Here is a 15,399-nt window from a genome sequence, read left to right as displayed (position 1 = left end):
TGGAGGGGAGGGGGAAGCGGGAGAGCTGCGAGCCCAGACTCGCAGGACTCACCTGTCCCTTGGGCCCTGGCTCGCCAGACTCTCCCTGCAGACCCAGGAACTACGGTGAGGAGGTGGGGCCCCCTTCTCCCACACCGCCCGCCCATCCCCTCCAACCCCCTGCAAGCCCACCAACCTTCTCGCCTTTCTCTCCAGGGAGGCCGGCCACGCCCGGGTCGCCCTGCGGAGAAAGGACTAGGGTCGGCGGTCTGTCGCCAGCCGATGGAGACAGGGCGAGAAGGGGGCGGCCCCCCACGGGAGACTTGTCTGGGAGGGGGCGCGATGTGTGCTGGGAAGGCGATGTACTCACCACGCCGCCACGAGGGCCCGTCTTGCCCGGGGAACCCTGCAGAAAAGAGGAGTGAGTGGCGTGGGGCGCTCCAGGGTGTCCCCCGACCCTGACCCGGGCCACACCTCTGTCTGTAGGGCTGGCCCTAGGTCACCTGTTCCCCACATTTGGAAATCCGAAGAGGGCCCACTGAGCACCCACGTCCCTGAAGCAGTTTGCCTTTGTTAAGGTATTGATGTTTTAATGGCCCCCCCTCCACCTCCCCACCCCTGGCTCCTTCGGCCTCATTTGATACCTTGTCTCCCTTGATGCCTGGCAAGCCTTGGGGCCCTGGGATTCCAGGGGATCCCTGCTCTCCTTTGGGGCCCTGAGAGGGGGAGGAAAGCATAGGGTTAAGTAAAACGGTGCCCAGGTGTGCTCCCTGAGCCCTGACCTCAGCCACCTGAACTCACCTGCCGCCCTTGCAGGCCGGGCTGCCCTACTGGCCCCCTCTCGCCCTGATCGCCCTGAAAGGGAAAGAGAGGGTGGTGCCTGGGTGACCAGCGGGGGCAGCCAGCCCCCAGCCCCTGTGTCCTCCATGCCAGTCCTCCATGCCTGCTGTCACTGGCCTGAGGGCCTTTTGCTCCACTTCACAGACCAGCAAACTGAGGGTCAGACTGAGGTGGCCTGCCCTGCATTAGGAGGGAGGGAGTGGGCCTTGGTGCCAGTGAGGGGACCCAGAGCGAAGACTCAGCAGTACCAGCTGGAGCACAGTCCCCAAGGGAGGGATCGCTGTGCCAGGCACTTACCTTCTGTCCTATGATGCCTCGGGGACCAATTTCTCCTCGAGGCCCTGGTTCTCCCTGGGGGACAGAGAAACCATAGTCGTCCTCCTAAGACCCTCCCTCTCACACGCTGCCAGCCCCACCCTCCCCCTGGCCCAGGACGCATATGCTCAGGAGCCTAGGAGCTGAAGCACTCTCAATGAGTTGTCCTGTGCACTCTTACTTAACGTCTGTTTCTTCCGCTAAACTGGATGCTTCCTGTGTGTAGGGGACTAGGTCTGCCTGAGTATTTAACACACTACAGGGCTTTGGTACATGTTCACAGAAGGAATCAATGAATGAATGAATCGCTCTGTTGGGCCCCAGTCAGCCTGGCCATCTGGGCAGGCCTCACCCCAAGACAAAACCAGCTCCACTCTCCACTGCACTGTCCACAGAGAAACGGGGGCTCAGGGAGGAGAAGAGTGTCACTGGATTAGTGGGGCAGTGACAGAGCCCAGATTAGCACCCATGGTCCCTTGCAGGCTGGGTGGAGCTCTACTACACCCCCACCCTTACCTCCAGCCACACACAGCCCCATGTCAAGTGCAGGTGGAGGCATTCAAGGTTCTTGGGCCTGCAACGGTCTATGTCAGTAGACTGGACAATGACTTACCTCTTTGCCAGGGGGACCAGAGAATCCAGGGAGGCCTTGCTGGCCTGGCTCACCCTGCAGGAAAACACAGTTCTAAGGTTAGTCTGGGTGGTCCAGACAGGCTCTTTGAGGAAGCCCAATGGACTCGAAACAGACTCGGGAACCATCTGAGTTGGGGAGAGGTTGTTCTTAGTGGATCTGCTGATTTTCCATGCCACTGGGGCTCCCCTGACCTGCGCTGGCAGAGGGGAGGGGCTGTTAGACCCCAGGGTTTGTGGCCAGGCTGGTCACTGAGCTTTGGATGAGGCCTGGGGTTTTCCGTCTTTAAGCCATGCCCCTAGCCCCTCCAGGAACCCTTGTTCCAATAGGACCAATTCTGGCCCCAGTCTTGAGTCACCTCACCTTGTCTCCAGGGCCCCCTTTTGTCCCAGGCTGGCCTGGCATACCCTGCAGGAAGAGAGGGGACATCAGCTCTGACCCCACATGGGGCCCTCCGTGTCCCATCCCCATCTTGGGAAAGCTGAAGAGCAGACGGCCTCATGAAGCTGGCCGGGCCCTCCACTCAGGGTCTCCAGAGCCCAGGTGGGAGAGGAGCGGGGTACAGGAGGCCTGCCTACCAGAGGTCTGCGAGGAAAAGATGCATAGACTGCTGTGCTCACAGGCACACGGGCTCACACAGGCACACATGCAGCCACTCAATCAATGCCACCTTCGTAGAAGGCGTGGGGCGGAAAAGGGTGTCAGAGATGAGAAGGCACAGAGACAGGGAAGGCCATTTCAAGCAGGGAGACCTGCAAAGGCAAAAGGCTGGGGATAGAAAAGCCAAGAAGGCACTTGTTGGGAGTGTGGAGAAAGGAGCACCACCGTAGAGAGCGGACCGGTTCCCTGGAGAAAGGGGGGGTGGGGGGTGGGGGGGAAAGCCCTGGGCGAGGTGGATTGACCCAGTGGCTGCAAGTGTAGGCTGTGAGGATGGTGCAGGACTGGGCAGTATTGCCTCCTGTGTGCACAGGGTCGCTACCAGTCAGAGCCAGAGAAGGGAGGGAACGAGGAGGGGCTGGGGCTGAAGGAGGAGGAGGTTGGGGTCAGGTTTTAGTAAGCCTTGGATCCCAAGATGAGCTGTAAGGACAAAGATTGTCTAACTCTTGTTCATAAATAATTTTCCGTCACTTACGAGCCCTGGTGGGGTCATGGGTACACGGCCTGCTGACTGCCAAGTGAACCGTGTGAAACCACCAGGCGCTCTGTGGGAGAATGATGGGCCTTCTGCTCCCATGAACAGTGCCGTCTCAGAAACTCACAGGGGTGGTTCTACCCAGTCCTGTAGGGTCGCTGTGAGTCGGCATTGACACGATGGCAGGGAATTTCTGGCTTTGGAGTTTTAGATATATGTACCTAAGGCACTCGATAACTGTTGGAAGATGGAAGTGAATGGCAGTTTCCTGGAGGCCAGGGGAAGCTATGGAAAGTGCTTTGGCAGCGTAATGATCGGATTCTACTTGGGCAGCACGGAGGGGGTGGAATGACTGGAGCACTTATCCATGGATGTGGGACCCTGGAGGTGGTGAGGGGTCTGAGGGAACAGCCGCCTGAAAGACTCCTGTAGCCAGCGGATTTTAACCTCATCAGCTGTTCATGCCATCGCGGGGAAGGTGAGCACAGAGTGCCTGCTCTCTTGGAGACCAGGGAGGAGAAGCAATTTGGGGGATGTGTGACTCCACTAGATACTCACCGCTAGACCTTGGTGGCCCGGGTTTCCTGGCCGCCCCACCTGTCCTGCGCTGCCCTGGAGAGACAAAGAGCTCAGATTAAGCTCCAGTCAGAGGGTTGCCACAGAGCAGGTAGGGAAGCTGAGGCATTTCACGGGACACGTGATCCAAAGCCCATGGCCACAGTGCGATGGGGCTCCTGATGCTGATTGGGGGGAGGGGGGGTCCTGACCTTTACCCCAGTCCCACCAGCCACCCCCACTCGTACCTTCATGCCCGGTGTGCCTGGGGTCCCATCCTTGCCATCGATGCCTGGGGGACCCTGCTCAGGAGGAAAGTTCAAGGAAACTCACAAGGGGGCGGTGCCTGGGTCAGGCCGCCCCCACCTGCCTACTGCCCTCTGTACCGGTAAGCCTGGGCTTGTTGGGAAGCCCCAACAGGATGAGGGGAGCTGCCGTGTAGGAGGGACTGCAGGGGAGGAGCTTTGGCCCTGCCCCGGCCAGGGACGGGTTTCTCAAGAGTGCTTCGCACTTTTGTTTCCCTAGGTCATCACGCCTCTTTTACAGGTGAAGAAACTGAGGCACAGAAAGGGATTGGCCAACCCACCCGCCTGCAACCGATTCCTGGGCTCCTCTTAGAGGGGGTGTGACCCAAGTTGTCCAGGACCTTGCCCCCTGCCCGCCGGGCGTGGGCCTGGCACTTACAGCAGCTCCTTTCGGGCCTATTAGGCCCTGGGGTCCTCGAACACCTTGACTGCCCTGCAAAATAAACAGATGAGGTCATCTTCAGGCCGTGGACAAGAGTGAACTCTGCGTCCCAGGGTCCTTCGGCACAGGCCACACTACAGGGACTGGAGGAGAAGGGCCCAGGAGTGACCTTTCTGGCCTGGAAACAGCTGGAAGGAGTAGGGGTCAGTTGGGCCAGGGCAGGGGTGGGAGCCTGAGTGCCATTCTTGGTAGAGACAAAGCAATTAAATGCAATGTGTCGGCTTTGTTCTGAAAGCAAGACCAATAATAGATTTTGTTTTTGTTTAGCTAAGGGGGAGCAAAAGGAACCCAGACTGGTGAAGATCGTTGTTGATTGGATTTTGATTCAGAGAGGCCCCGGGCGACACAGTAGAACTGCCTCTAGGTTTTCTTGGCTGTAATCTTTATTAGCCAATCTTCCTTCTTCAGAGCTGCTGGTTGGCTTTGAACCCCAACCTGGTGATGAGGAAATTGTTAATTATGCCTGGTGGCCACAGTGTTAGGCGTTGGGCTGCTAACTGCAAGGCCAGCAGTTCGAAACCACTAGCAGCTCCTCAGGAGAGAGATGAGGTTTTCTATCCCCATCAAGAGTCCATCTTGGAAACCCAGAGGGGCAGTTCTGTAAGGTCTTTCTGAGTTGGCATCCACTCGAAGGCAGTGAGATTGGATCCAGTTTGGTGATAATGATATTGTATTATCCAAGAAAAGGTTCATAATTTTTGGAGATACAGAAGTAGGTGTGTGTGTGTGACATGATATTAAGGATTTGCTTAAAATATCAGAATAAAACAATACCAATCAAGCAAAGGAAGGACGGCAGGAAGGAAGGAATGGTTAAACTGAGAATGGCAAACTGTTCCTTCTGGAAGCTAGGAGGTAGGTGGGTGCACGAGGCTTCTTTCTGTTCTACGTCTGTGTGTGTCTGGTGTAACAAGGAGCTTACAACAAGTACACACAGACTGGAGAGGCCTGGGATCCAGACCAAATCCAGTTAACCTCATGAATGATTTGCTGGCATTTCATTGTCTGGCTCCAGTGACCATGGCACCGGCTCCCATGGCCTCTCCCGGAGTGTGATTTTGATCAGCAGCCAGCTGGTGGTGGAGGGGCAGGGGTTGGTGGGGTTGATCAGGCAGCCCAAGGCTAAGGTGACCAGATTTTAACATTGGTAAAGTGGGACACCATTGATAAAACTCATATCCTGGCGAAATAGCCACATGGCAGCCGAAAACCATATACCCTAGCTTGTCGTGCATTCTTTCCAAAAATTGGGACTTTTTAAAAATGCTGCGGGACGTGGGAAAATTGTTAAAAATCAGGACTGTTCTGCCAAAAGCAGGACGTCTGGTCACCTTACCCAAGGCCTCCACGTAGACAGTCCTCCCTGAACCAGTCCTCTCTCTCTCTCTCTCTCTCTCTCACACACACACACACACACACACACACACACACACACACACACACACACACACACACACACACACACACACACACTCCCTTGTGAGTAGGGGTGAGTCCTACCCAATAGGCCCCCGGATCCCTGGATGAACAGGGGTGGCTGAGGACTCACCACATCGCCCTTGTCCCCAGCTCGGCCCGGGGGTCCTCGTGGCCCCTCTTCACCCTGGCAGGAAGGACAGTAGGGACCCAGGTTCCGTGAATCAGAGAGAGGGGCACTCCCTTTGCAGGCCCAGGAGACCCGGCTGGAGGGGGGAGGGGGGCGGCTGGACAGGAGCAGACTTACCGGGGACCCAGCAGATCCAACGGAGCCCACCATGCCTTTGTACCCCTGGGGGCCCTGGGGGAGGAAAGGGCTGCAGGTCAGACCTGGCTGGGCCCCAGGGACCAAGTGACCTCTGACTCCAGACAAGTAACAAGTGTCCCCAGAGATGGCGGCAGCTATCGCAGGACACCCCCAGCCTCACCGTCTCTCCCTTGGATCCTTCCATGCCTGGGTAGCCCCTGATGCCCTGGGGACCCTGTCAAGACAGAAAAGTGACAGTGGTGGCAATTAGAAGGCTCAATTCATGATGCTTCTCAGACTCTCCTCTTCCATCTTCGCAAAGCTCCTCAGGTTCCCAGCCACCGCAGAGGAGACAGTGCGCCTCCGAGCTGGGGTGGGGCTCTTCAGGATCAGGCAGAGGGACCTGGACCTCAGCTGGGTCCTCTAATGGGCATCCTTGGTCCTGTGTCCTCATTTCTGACAGCCCACTGCCTCCTCCCCCACCCAGTCCCGGTTGTACACAGGAGTCTCTTTTATAAGCCAGAGCAAGGAAATAACTTAACTCTGCGAGGACGCCCAGGAAGAGGGGGGAGAGGGGAGGCCTCTCTGGGAGGTGAGCCTTACCGGTGGTCCAGGGATCCCTTGCTCTCCAGATGCACCCACATCTCCTTTGGGGCCCTAAGGAATAGCAATGAGCTGTCAGACGGAGAGTCAGGTACACAGGTAACTAAAGACACCCATTTCCTTCCCCACCAGAAGCAGACAGAAACCAGGGAAAACTGAGGCTCACTCAGGAGAATGGACTTTCTTGAAACACAGACCAGGAACAGAGGCAGGCCTCTCGGGTCCTGGCTCTGCCCCCCACCCCACCCCTGGGATCCCTAGGGGAAGATGGAGACCCTGGTAGGATGTCCTCCAGGTACCCTCCCTCGTTCCCTCCCTCCCTGGGCCCTCAGCCCACATACTCACAGGCTCCCCCTGCCGGCCAGGATCGCCCAGAATCCCGCGCTTTCCAGGGTGTCCCTGTAAGGAAGGAGAGTGCAGGTGAGGCCACTCCTGGGCAGCTGTGCCACTCTGCAGCGCCAAGGATTAGGAGCGCTCACCTTCACGCCCTGCAGCCCCTGGGGGCCTTTCACACCTGCCGGACAGTTGGCTGGACACTGGGAAGAAAAGCATACGGGCCCATTGGTCACTGTGCTGCCCAGGCTAGCAGGACAGTGCTCAGAGCACCCATTCTCCTGCAGCTGCCCTCCCCACACCTGGCCCTATCTCCATGGCTGCCCCTCTCCAACTGCCCCCCCCCTCCCGCCCCCGCCCCTGCTCACCAGGAAATCCGCGCTGCCCTCCAGCCCCTGGATGGTTCCCGAGCGGCCCTGCGTGGATACGTGTGATGTGTGACGTGTGATGAAGTTTGTGACCAGCGCTTCCCCACCCCTCCTTGTGCCAAGGACCCTTCTCTTCCCCCAGGGCTGAGGACACTTACCGGCTTCCCAGGGGGCCCTGGAGGTCCTGATGGTCCTTCTGGTCCGGGGTCACCCTGCACCAGAAAGGGCCCAAGTCATAACCCTCTTCCACCCCTGCCCCCTCCCTCTGTGCCTGCCGCTGCCCCGCCCTCCAGGCTACCTGCCTGATTGGCAGGGGATGGCCCCACCCCTTGAACTTCCTGAAAGACCTACTGTACGGTGGTCTAGCAGGAGGGGCGTTTACTGGCACCCTGGGGGTTAGAATGGGCTTGGGGAGTCCCTGGAGGGAAGCTGGAAGGGTTGGGGGGGGGGATGGAACTCCTTGCCCGTGTGAGGTGTGGGGGTGGAAGGCACTAAGCAGGGTGAACAGAGGGGTGCCAAGCTCACCTTGGGGCCTGGGATTCCAATCTCACCAGGGAGGCCAACAGGTCCAGGTGGTCCCTGGGGGCAGAGACATCCATGGCCCGGATGCTCAGAGGGTCAGCCATGCCAGGCCTGAAGGAATGCATGCCAAAGGGTACCCGAGCCCCCTTCTCCACTTTTACCCTGTGACTAGCCCTGAGAGACTGACCCATTGGGACTTTAAGAACCAGCGAATTCCAGAGAGGGTAGACAGACCTAAAGTGGGCTGCCTCGGGGCATCTGGTGAGTCTACCTATCCCTGATGCCATCACAGTGACCTGTTCTCTACCCCCCACCCCCCACCGTGGACATTCTGTCCTTCCCTGGCACTCCTGGGACCCCACTCCACCCTGAGGACTTACAGGAGGTCCAGCGAAACCAGGGCCCTGGAACAGAAGGGAAGGGGATTGGCTTCATGGCTCTCTCCTTCCCCCCACCCCCCTACCCACAAAATGCCCCTTGAAGCCCTGTGGGTATACTCACGGGCAGGCCTGGGGGACCTGGGAGCCCGGGCTGGCCCTGCAGAAACAGTAAGAGAGGCTCAGAAGGTAAGGTATCCTGGGCCCCTGCCCTCCTTACTGTAGCCCCTCCTGATCTCTGGCCCTCTGTAGACCAGGCTGTGGTCCTAGCTGGCTACCTACCTTGACTCCAGGGATTCCCAGGGGGCCAGGCTCTCCCTTGGCTCCAGTTAAACCCTTTGGAAGGAGTAGCTAGGGTCAGTGAGGGACAAAGCCCCTCTGACTCGCAGGGCAGGGCCCAGACTCCCTTTCACCACACTCTGCAGGTCCGGGGACCTGAACAGCACCCCTTCCCTTTCCCCCAGTTCCCATAGTAATCTGGAAAGCAGGACAGGCTAAGAGTCTTTGGGAAGAAACCAAGGTCAGAGACGTACCATAGGCCTCATGTGTCCCCGGTTAGGCTTCTCCAAGACCTAGACAGGTCTGTCTACCCTTGGCAACTTTCTGAGAGCTGGGGTTGTCTTCTTGGTTAGATTTGCTAATCCTGCTCACCTGAGTGGCTGTAGTAGGAAGCACTTTGTAAATTTGGGAGGGTGTGGGTGGGTGTGGAAGAGTCTAGGGCAGTGGTTCTCAACCTTCTTAATGCTGCCACCCTTTAATACGGTTCCTCATGTTGTGATGATCCCCCAAACATGAAATTATTTTCATTGGTACTTCATAACTGTAATTTTGCTACTGTTATGAATCGGGCAACCCTTGTCAAAGGGTCGGTTGACTCCCAAAAGGGTCACGTCCCACAGGTTGAGAACCACTGGTCTGGGGGGCTGGTCACAGTCCTGGCCCCACCTCCTGAATCAGCATGGCAGAGGTAACTCTTGGGGGCCTCTGCTTCCTTCTGCCTTTATTGACTGGCCCAAGGGGGCCCCCAAGCAGATGGCTGCCCAAGTGGCCCTGTAACTGGCTGTGTCTAAGAGCCCATGATCTTGGGGGGTCCTGGGGGTTCTGTGGCATCAGTTAATGATGTTTCTCTCCAGGGCTGGGTCTGGGGGCCAACTGGCTGGAAGGAGAGAAGAGAGATCTGGAGACTGAGCACAGGAGCTGTCCCCCCACAGAATGTGATGCTTGGAGGCCAGAAACGTGGCTGCTGCAGATGACAGGGCACCCCGTGAAACCAGACACCCCTCTTGGCCTCCATTTGCATGTGTGTGTGGTTCCAGGGGATCTCGGGTCACATGAAAGTGAGGGGGGAGCTCACAGCTGCCCAGCTCTGCACAGAACAGTGAAGATGCCAAATGGCCAAGAATGAGTGGAGCCTAACCAGCCCCCCAGGCACTCCAGTACTCACGGCGATCCCAGGCTTGCCATCGGGCCCATCGGGCCCAGGCCGGCCAGGCTCCCCCTTAGCTCCCTTGAAAACAGAGGAGAAGCAGACTTAGCAGGAGGAGGGCGCACAGGAAGGGTCCAGGGTCAAGGGGGGAGCAAGCACTCACCGGAGGGCCAGGCTTTCCAGGGGGTCCCTTGTCACCCTGCAAGATGAGAGCTGTCAGACAGCATTCTTCACCTCTAGGAAACCCCAAGTGGGCACAGAGAGGGCACTTGCTGTCCTGTCTCAACTGCTTCTTCTCTTCAACTGTCTTCCCCTGTAACCTGCATCCCCTCAGCCTTGCCCTTTTGAAGAAAACAGCCCTCTTTCCTTAACAACAATCATAGCTGGGTGGAGACTAACCCCAGGCGGCCATGTGAACAAGATGAATCAACATGTGGGTGGGTCTGAGACACCAGATGTTGATGAGAGACTAATTATGACCCCTGCACAGGGGGCTGTGGCCACCAAGTCCCCTCCAGAGCTGGTGTCGCAGATTCGGACAGGTGGGGGGCGGGGCAAACCTAGACCTTTCAGGGGAACTTGCAGGAGGTGAGCTACCTCCAGTGAACAGCAGCTCTCCTCTGGATCGCAGGACTGGGTCAGTGTCCAGGGACTAGGGGTCCATCAGGAGGCGAGTGGTTTGGGAACCTAAAAGGACCCCTGGTGGTTTAGTCAGCAAGAGCAAGGTCAGCAGTTGGAGACCACCCCCAGCTGCTCCGTGGGAGAAAGATGAGGCTTTCTACTTCCATAAAGAGCTCCAATCTTGGAAACCTGCCGGGGTAGTTCTAGTCATCCTGGGGGGCGGGGTGGGGTGGGGTGGGGCTATGAGTTAGAATCCGATCTCTGGCAGTGAGGTTGTTGTTTGGAGGAGTCCTGGGGGCACTGTTAAGTAAACCTTGGACTGCTAACTGCAAATTCAGAGGTTCAAGTCCATCAGCCACTCAGAGGAAGAAATGTGAGGCTATTTGCTTGATGCCAGTGGGTTTGGTCTTTTGGGTTTCAGAGGGGCCTTGGGGCTCCATGAAGGAACTCGTGGGCTAGTGAAGCAGCAGGAGGAACACAGAGGCCTGTAGGCATTTCGCATTCTGCAGCAGCCAGGGTCTGGCCTGGACCCAGCCAGCATCCTGTGTTTGGGGGTGGGGGCCCCAGGTTGAATAGAAGTCTGTCCAGGAAAGTAAACATCTGGAGCCGCCTCCAGAACGGGGTGTTTAACCCTCAGCATGCTAAAGAGACCAGGATCCAACCCAGAGTTTCTAAATTGGAATTTCAAAAGCAAAGAGAAAAGACTGTCCCTAGCTGGTGAGCCGTCTAGCCAAGACTCCCAAGCTACCTGAAGAGCGTCCAGGCGTACCAGGGACAGAAAGAGGAATTCGGGCGTCTCCTCCGGGAAGGGAAGGGAGGGAGGAGAGGGGGATAAGGATTCGTTGTGAGCTGTGGCTGTCGTTCGAACAGCAGCTCCTTGTCCACTGGCGGCTGAGTCGGGCTCAGCAGCTCCGAGACGGTTTGAGGATTTTGCAGAACAACGGACTCCTTGTGGGGAGGGCCGCCTACTGGCCACAGCGGGGCACTGCGCTTTCAGCCTCCCCCATCCCCTCGGCCGGCCGCGCACACAAAGCTGCCCTTTGTCGGCTGGCCGCCCGCCCTCCTTCCCGCGCGTGCGCTCTGAGGTCTCAGACTCACGTCTATGCCGTCGGATCCCGGCACTCCCGGCGGGCCCGGAGGACCCGGGGGCCCTGGCTCTCCCGGCGGACCTCTCTGAAAACACACGGAAGGGTGCAACTTTCAAACACTGCAGCGTCTTAGGGGCTGCAGGTACTCCGGGGAGTGTATGTGGGGGGGGGGGCCCAGGTGTGCACCCCCCGGGGGGGAGGAGCTTAGCTGATAGCGGTGAGCTTTCCTCTGCTGAGAGCCCATCCGCACACTATCTCTGTGGAAGAAACGGGTTCAGAAAGTTTTAAGGGACTCACCTGGACCCATCTGGCCCTAGAGTGCCTGGGTGGAACAAACTGCCCTTGGCTGCCAACCCAAACGTTGGAGGTTCGGGCCCACCCAGAGATGCTTCAGGAGAAAAGCCCGGTCTCTACTTCGGAACGACCAGTCACTGGAAAACCTCTGGGGCCCAGTTCTATCTGCCACACACGGGGGTCGCTGTGAGCCCGTGGCAGGCTCCATGGCAAGGGGAACTGGTCACAGACTACGGTGGCTCCAGGATTCAGGCCTAGGCCAGCCCCACTGGGGCCATGCACCCTGTCCCCCTTCCGCCGTCGTGGGGGGCACGGCTGGAGGTGGTGAGGTTCGGCTGAATTCAGAAGTACGGAAGCGTGCGCAGTCTCAGTAATGCAGGGCCGTCTTTAGCGGGATTTTCACATGAGTGGGACCACTTCTCCCCTCCCTCGTTCTCTGTCACCCCAGCACTGAAGGCCAGGGGACGGGAGACGCGGGTACTAAGTCCCAGCTGGGGCACCCTGGCCTGCCCAGCTCCGCTCCCCGACCTAGGCGGGGGTGCGGCGCGCTCTCCAGGCGGGGACGTGCGGGGCTGGCGACGCCAAGGCCAGCGGTCACCCGCACACGGCTCGGTGGGTTCTTGGAAGTCGGAGCGAGGCGGCCGCCAGCAGGCGCGCGGGGGAGGCCGGCCCGTGAATGGGCACCATTGTCTCCCCGCCACCTGGGCTCTCCTGGCTGCCAGCACCGGGCGCCAGCGCCTGTCCCTGGCGGCCAGTCCCGGGCGCTGCGGAGCATCTCCGGACAGGGTCCCTCTGGCTCCCCGGCTGCCCCACCTCCTTTCCCGGAGGGAGCCTGGGCGTGCAGCTTAGATGTCCCCACGGAGGGGACCTGCGCGGCGGGACTGCCTCCAGGGGCTCCCCCGGGCTGGGAGTGCCAGGAGAGGGTGGGGACAGACCCCTGGGCTCCAGACCCCAGACCCCGCACCCTGGACGCGAGCCCGGGGGGCTGTCGGACTTACGATCTGCGCCAGGGCGAGACCGAGCGCCTGTAGAAGGACAAGGAGGCTGCGGGCGGCCGCCGCGGCCATGGTGGCTCCGAGGGGGGACGGCGACGGCTGCACGAGCACCGACGGGCAGAGGTGGCGGCGCTGGCTGCTCGGGGACGCCGCGGGCGGACCTCCTGACTGCGGGGCGGGGGCAACAGCGCTGTCACCTGAGAGGGCCACGCAAGGGGAGGCCGGCGCCCTCCGCCCAGCTCCGCCCAGCCGCCAGTGCCCACCCTCCACCCTCTCCCTCGGCTTCCCGCTTGAGGGGCAAGTGAGGTTCCTGAGAAGGCCGAGCGCCGGCCTCTGGGAGGGCCTTGCAGGGCCCCCGCATCTTCTCTGCACCCCGCCCGCCCCATCCCTTCCACCTCGGGCCTGCGAGCCCTGGCGGGACAAGTCCAGGCTCCGCCAAGGCTCTGGCCGAGCAGCCCAAGGAGTCGGCAGACCTTGTATGAGGGTCTGTCTAGCCCACTCCTACCCCCTCCTACCTACAGTCTCCCGTCTCGCTGCCTGTAAACACACCTGGCCTCCACCATATTAAAGCACGGGAGGTCCCGTGGATACCCTGTCCTGCGTGGCCAAACTCACGAGGGGGGGAGTTTTCTCTGCGCCCCTTCTCTTCCCTGCTTCAGCCCCAGTGGAGAGATCACCCCTGTCCAGGCCTCCTGACAGGAGTCTTGGCCATATCTGCCCTTCCTTGGCCATTTTGAAGTCTTCACCCACCACTGGGCCCTCTCTTCTTTCTCCTCCTTGGCGTTTCCTCCCTGTGGCTCCCTAAGAACCAGAGGCGCCAGGATTGGGCCTTCTTGATTCCTGACAGCCCCTGCAGGGTTTTTCACACCTACCTGCTCAACCTGTCCTTTCATTCACATTGGGACAGTACTTTGGAATCTCATTCCCTGACCCCTCTCCTCAAAAAGTCAAACCCACTCTGGTCAAGTCCAGTGTGACCCATGGTTAGCCTACCAGACAGAGTAGAACGTCCCCAGAGGGTTTCCACGGCTGGAATCTTCACAGAAGCAGACGATTGTCACACCTGGCTTCTTCTGAACTGCCGAGGGGCTCAAACTGCTAACCTTGCCATCAGCAGCCTAGCACTCTGGCCAGATTGCCATCAAGACTCCTACTCCGTGACCACAGGCAACGAAAGCAATCTAACTTCCAGTTTCCTCCTTTGTAAAATGGGGTATAATACTAGTAATTCTTATGTCACAGGGTTTGGGGTTTGGGAGGGTTTTTTTTGGTAAGGATCCAATGAGATACCATATTTCTGCCCAGATAAGCAGTGTATACAGTTTTTGTAAAACTCTAAAAATGACAACCCTCTCCTATGTTTGCTTCTATGCACTGAATGTTATATCCATGTGCATGTTATTTACATGGGCACATATGTGCAAAAACATGGTAATGCCTAACCCAGCACCAGTACATAGTAAAGCAAACCAACCCAATGCAAACCCATGGCCATCGAGTTGATGCTGACTCACAGCAACTCTCTCTAGGGTTTCTGAGGCCATAAATCTTTACCAGAGCAGATGGCCGCATCTTTCTCCTTCAGAGAAGCTGGTGGGGTTGAACTGCCAACCTTGCAGTTAGCATTCCGGCAGTTACCCAACAGTACCAGTAAGTGCTAGATAAATTTCTTATCCATTGTGACTTGCTGAGAATCCACTGTTTACCACACTTGCCCAATGGGGAAAACTGGATACAAGTTTGCTAAAACAATGATGCCCTGAAATCTAGAAAAGTCCAGTCACATGGGACTGGTTAGCAAAGGGTTCTGAGCATTGAAAGATGATCCAGAACTTGAATATGGAAGAAAAGGTGCAAGAAAATGTAATTGCTCTTCCTAATAGAATGAGGAATCATTTAGAATTTATTTTAGAATAAACTTGTCTATATATACAAAAATAACTTGCTTCAATTTTTTACAGTAATTGTATATAGTCTGTAGTCCAATTTGGGGAGAACTGACATCTTGACTATGTTGAACACTCCAATCCATGGACATGGTATATCTTTCCATTTAATTAATACTTTGGCTTTTTTCATCAGCATTTTGTACTTTTCAGTATGCATGTTGTGTATGTGTACATATTCTGTTAGTTTTATCTTTAAGTGTTCCTTTTTCTTAGTGATCTTAATGGTGTTTTAAAATTTGATTTCCACATATTCATTGTGCATATGCAGAAATACTATAGATTTTTATATGTTCAACACATTGCTGAACTGGTTGGTTCTAGGAGTTTTGGGTAGATTCCTTGAGGTTTTCATGTCATCAGCAACTAGGGGTAACTTTGCTTCTTCCTATCCAATCTGTATGCCATTTATTTATTTTCTTTTATTAGTATTATTTTTTGCCATTTATTGCTTTTTGCCAAATTGCACTGACTAGAACTTCCAGTACTGTGTTGAATAGGAGCAGACATTCTAGTCTTTTCTCAAGCGGTCTCCTTTACTCTTCACGGAGGCTCAATGTCTTGCGAGCACCGACCCTCAAGTTAGGTTTTCACCGGTGTTCTTTATCGAGTTGAGGGAGATCTTCCTTCTGGTTTGCTGAGAGTCGTGCTACTGCGACGATCAAGTGGTTTGTCTCCTTTAGCCTGTTCGTATGATGCATGCTGTCCCTCCCTCTCTCTCTCTTTCTTGATAAGTATAGAGAGTTAACAATTTTGTTGACTTTGTTAAAGAATTAACCAGGTTTCATTTATTTTTACGAGGTGGCTTAAACATTGTGAAACATTTTTATTATCTTTTCATTCACTTTTTCACAAATTTTGGAAGCCCCCTCATATTTGTGCATTTTCTATGTCATTTCGTTCT

General features: G+C 56.8%; 1 protein-coding gene across 2 annotated transcripts in view; it reads right to left on the bottom strand.

The window, feature by feature from the left end:
• Positions 1-12,631, bottom strand: part of COL9A2 (collagen type IX alpha 2 chain) — a 17,488-nt gene extending 4,857 nt beyond the window's left edge. For both annotated transcript variants that reach the window (XM_004704935.2, XM_045299187.1), the window contains exons 1-27: positions 12,553-12,631; positions 11,271-11,345; positions 9,715-9,750; positions 9,570-9,632; positions 8,408-8,461; positions 8,250-8,285; positions 8,129-8,152; positions 7,752-7,805; positions 7,385-7,438; positions 7,227-7,274; positions 7,005-7,061; positions 6,871-6,924; positions 6,526-6,579; positions 6,104-6,157; positions 5,923-5,976; positions 5,749-5,802; positions 4,137-4,190; positions 3,701-3,754; positions 3,456-3,509; positions 2,129-2,173; positions 1,748-1,801; positions 1,117-1,170; positions 781-834; positions 624-695; positions 350-385; positions 176-220; positions 53-85 (exon numbers count right to left, since the gene is read on the bottom strand). In XM_004704935.2, coding sequence (XP_004704992.1) covers positions 53-85; positions 176-220; positions 350-385; positions 624-695; positions 781-834; positions 1,117-1,170; positions 1,748-1,801; positions 2,129-2,173; positions 3,456-3,509; positions 3,701-3,754; positions 4,137-4,190; positions 5,749-5,802; positions 5,923-5,976; positions 6,104-6,157; positions 6,526-6,579; positions 6,871-6,924; positions 7,005-7,061; positions 7,227-7,274; positions 7,385-7,438; positions 7,752-7,805; positions 8,129-8,152; positions 8,250-8,285; positions 8,408-8,461; positions 9,570-9,632; positions 9,715-9,750; positions 11,271-11,345; positions 12,553-12,621 — 1,395 coding nt within the window. In that variant the 5' untranslated portion in view covers positions 12,622-12,631. The remainder of the gene's footprint in view (positions 1-52; positions 86-175; positions 221-349; positions 386-623; positions 696-780; positions 835-1,116; positions 1,171-1,747; positions 1,802-2,128; positions 2,174-3,455; positions 3,510-3,700; positions 3,755-4,136; positions 4,191-5,748; positions 5,803-5,922; positions 5,977-6,103; positions 6,158-6,525; positions 6,580-6,870; positions 6,925-7,004; positions 7,062-7,226; positions 7,275-7,384; positions 7,439-7,751; positions 7,806-8,128; positions 8,153-8,249; positions 8,286-8,407; positions 8,462-9,569; positions 9,633-9,714; positions 9,751-11,270; positions 11,346-12,552) is intronic.
• Positions 12,632-15,399: the final 2,768 nt, after the last annotated feature.

This window comes from Echinops telfairi, unplaced genomic scaffold, assembly GCF_000313985.2.
Source record: "Echinops telfairi isolate 266 unplaced genomic scaffold, ASM31398v2 ScPeMD7_7457;HRSCAF=8495, whole genome shotgun sequence".
Classification (NCBI taxonomy): domain Eukaryota; kingdom Metazoa; phylum Chordata; class Mammalia; order Afrosoricida; family Tenrecidae; genus Echinops; species Echinops telfairi.
Note: the sequence above shows the minus strand (reverse complement) of the source record. Positions and strands in the feature narration are given on the sequence as shown.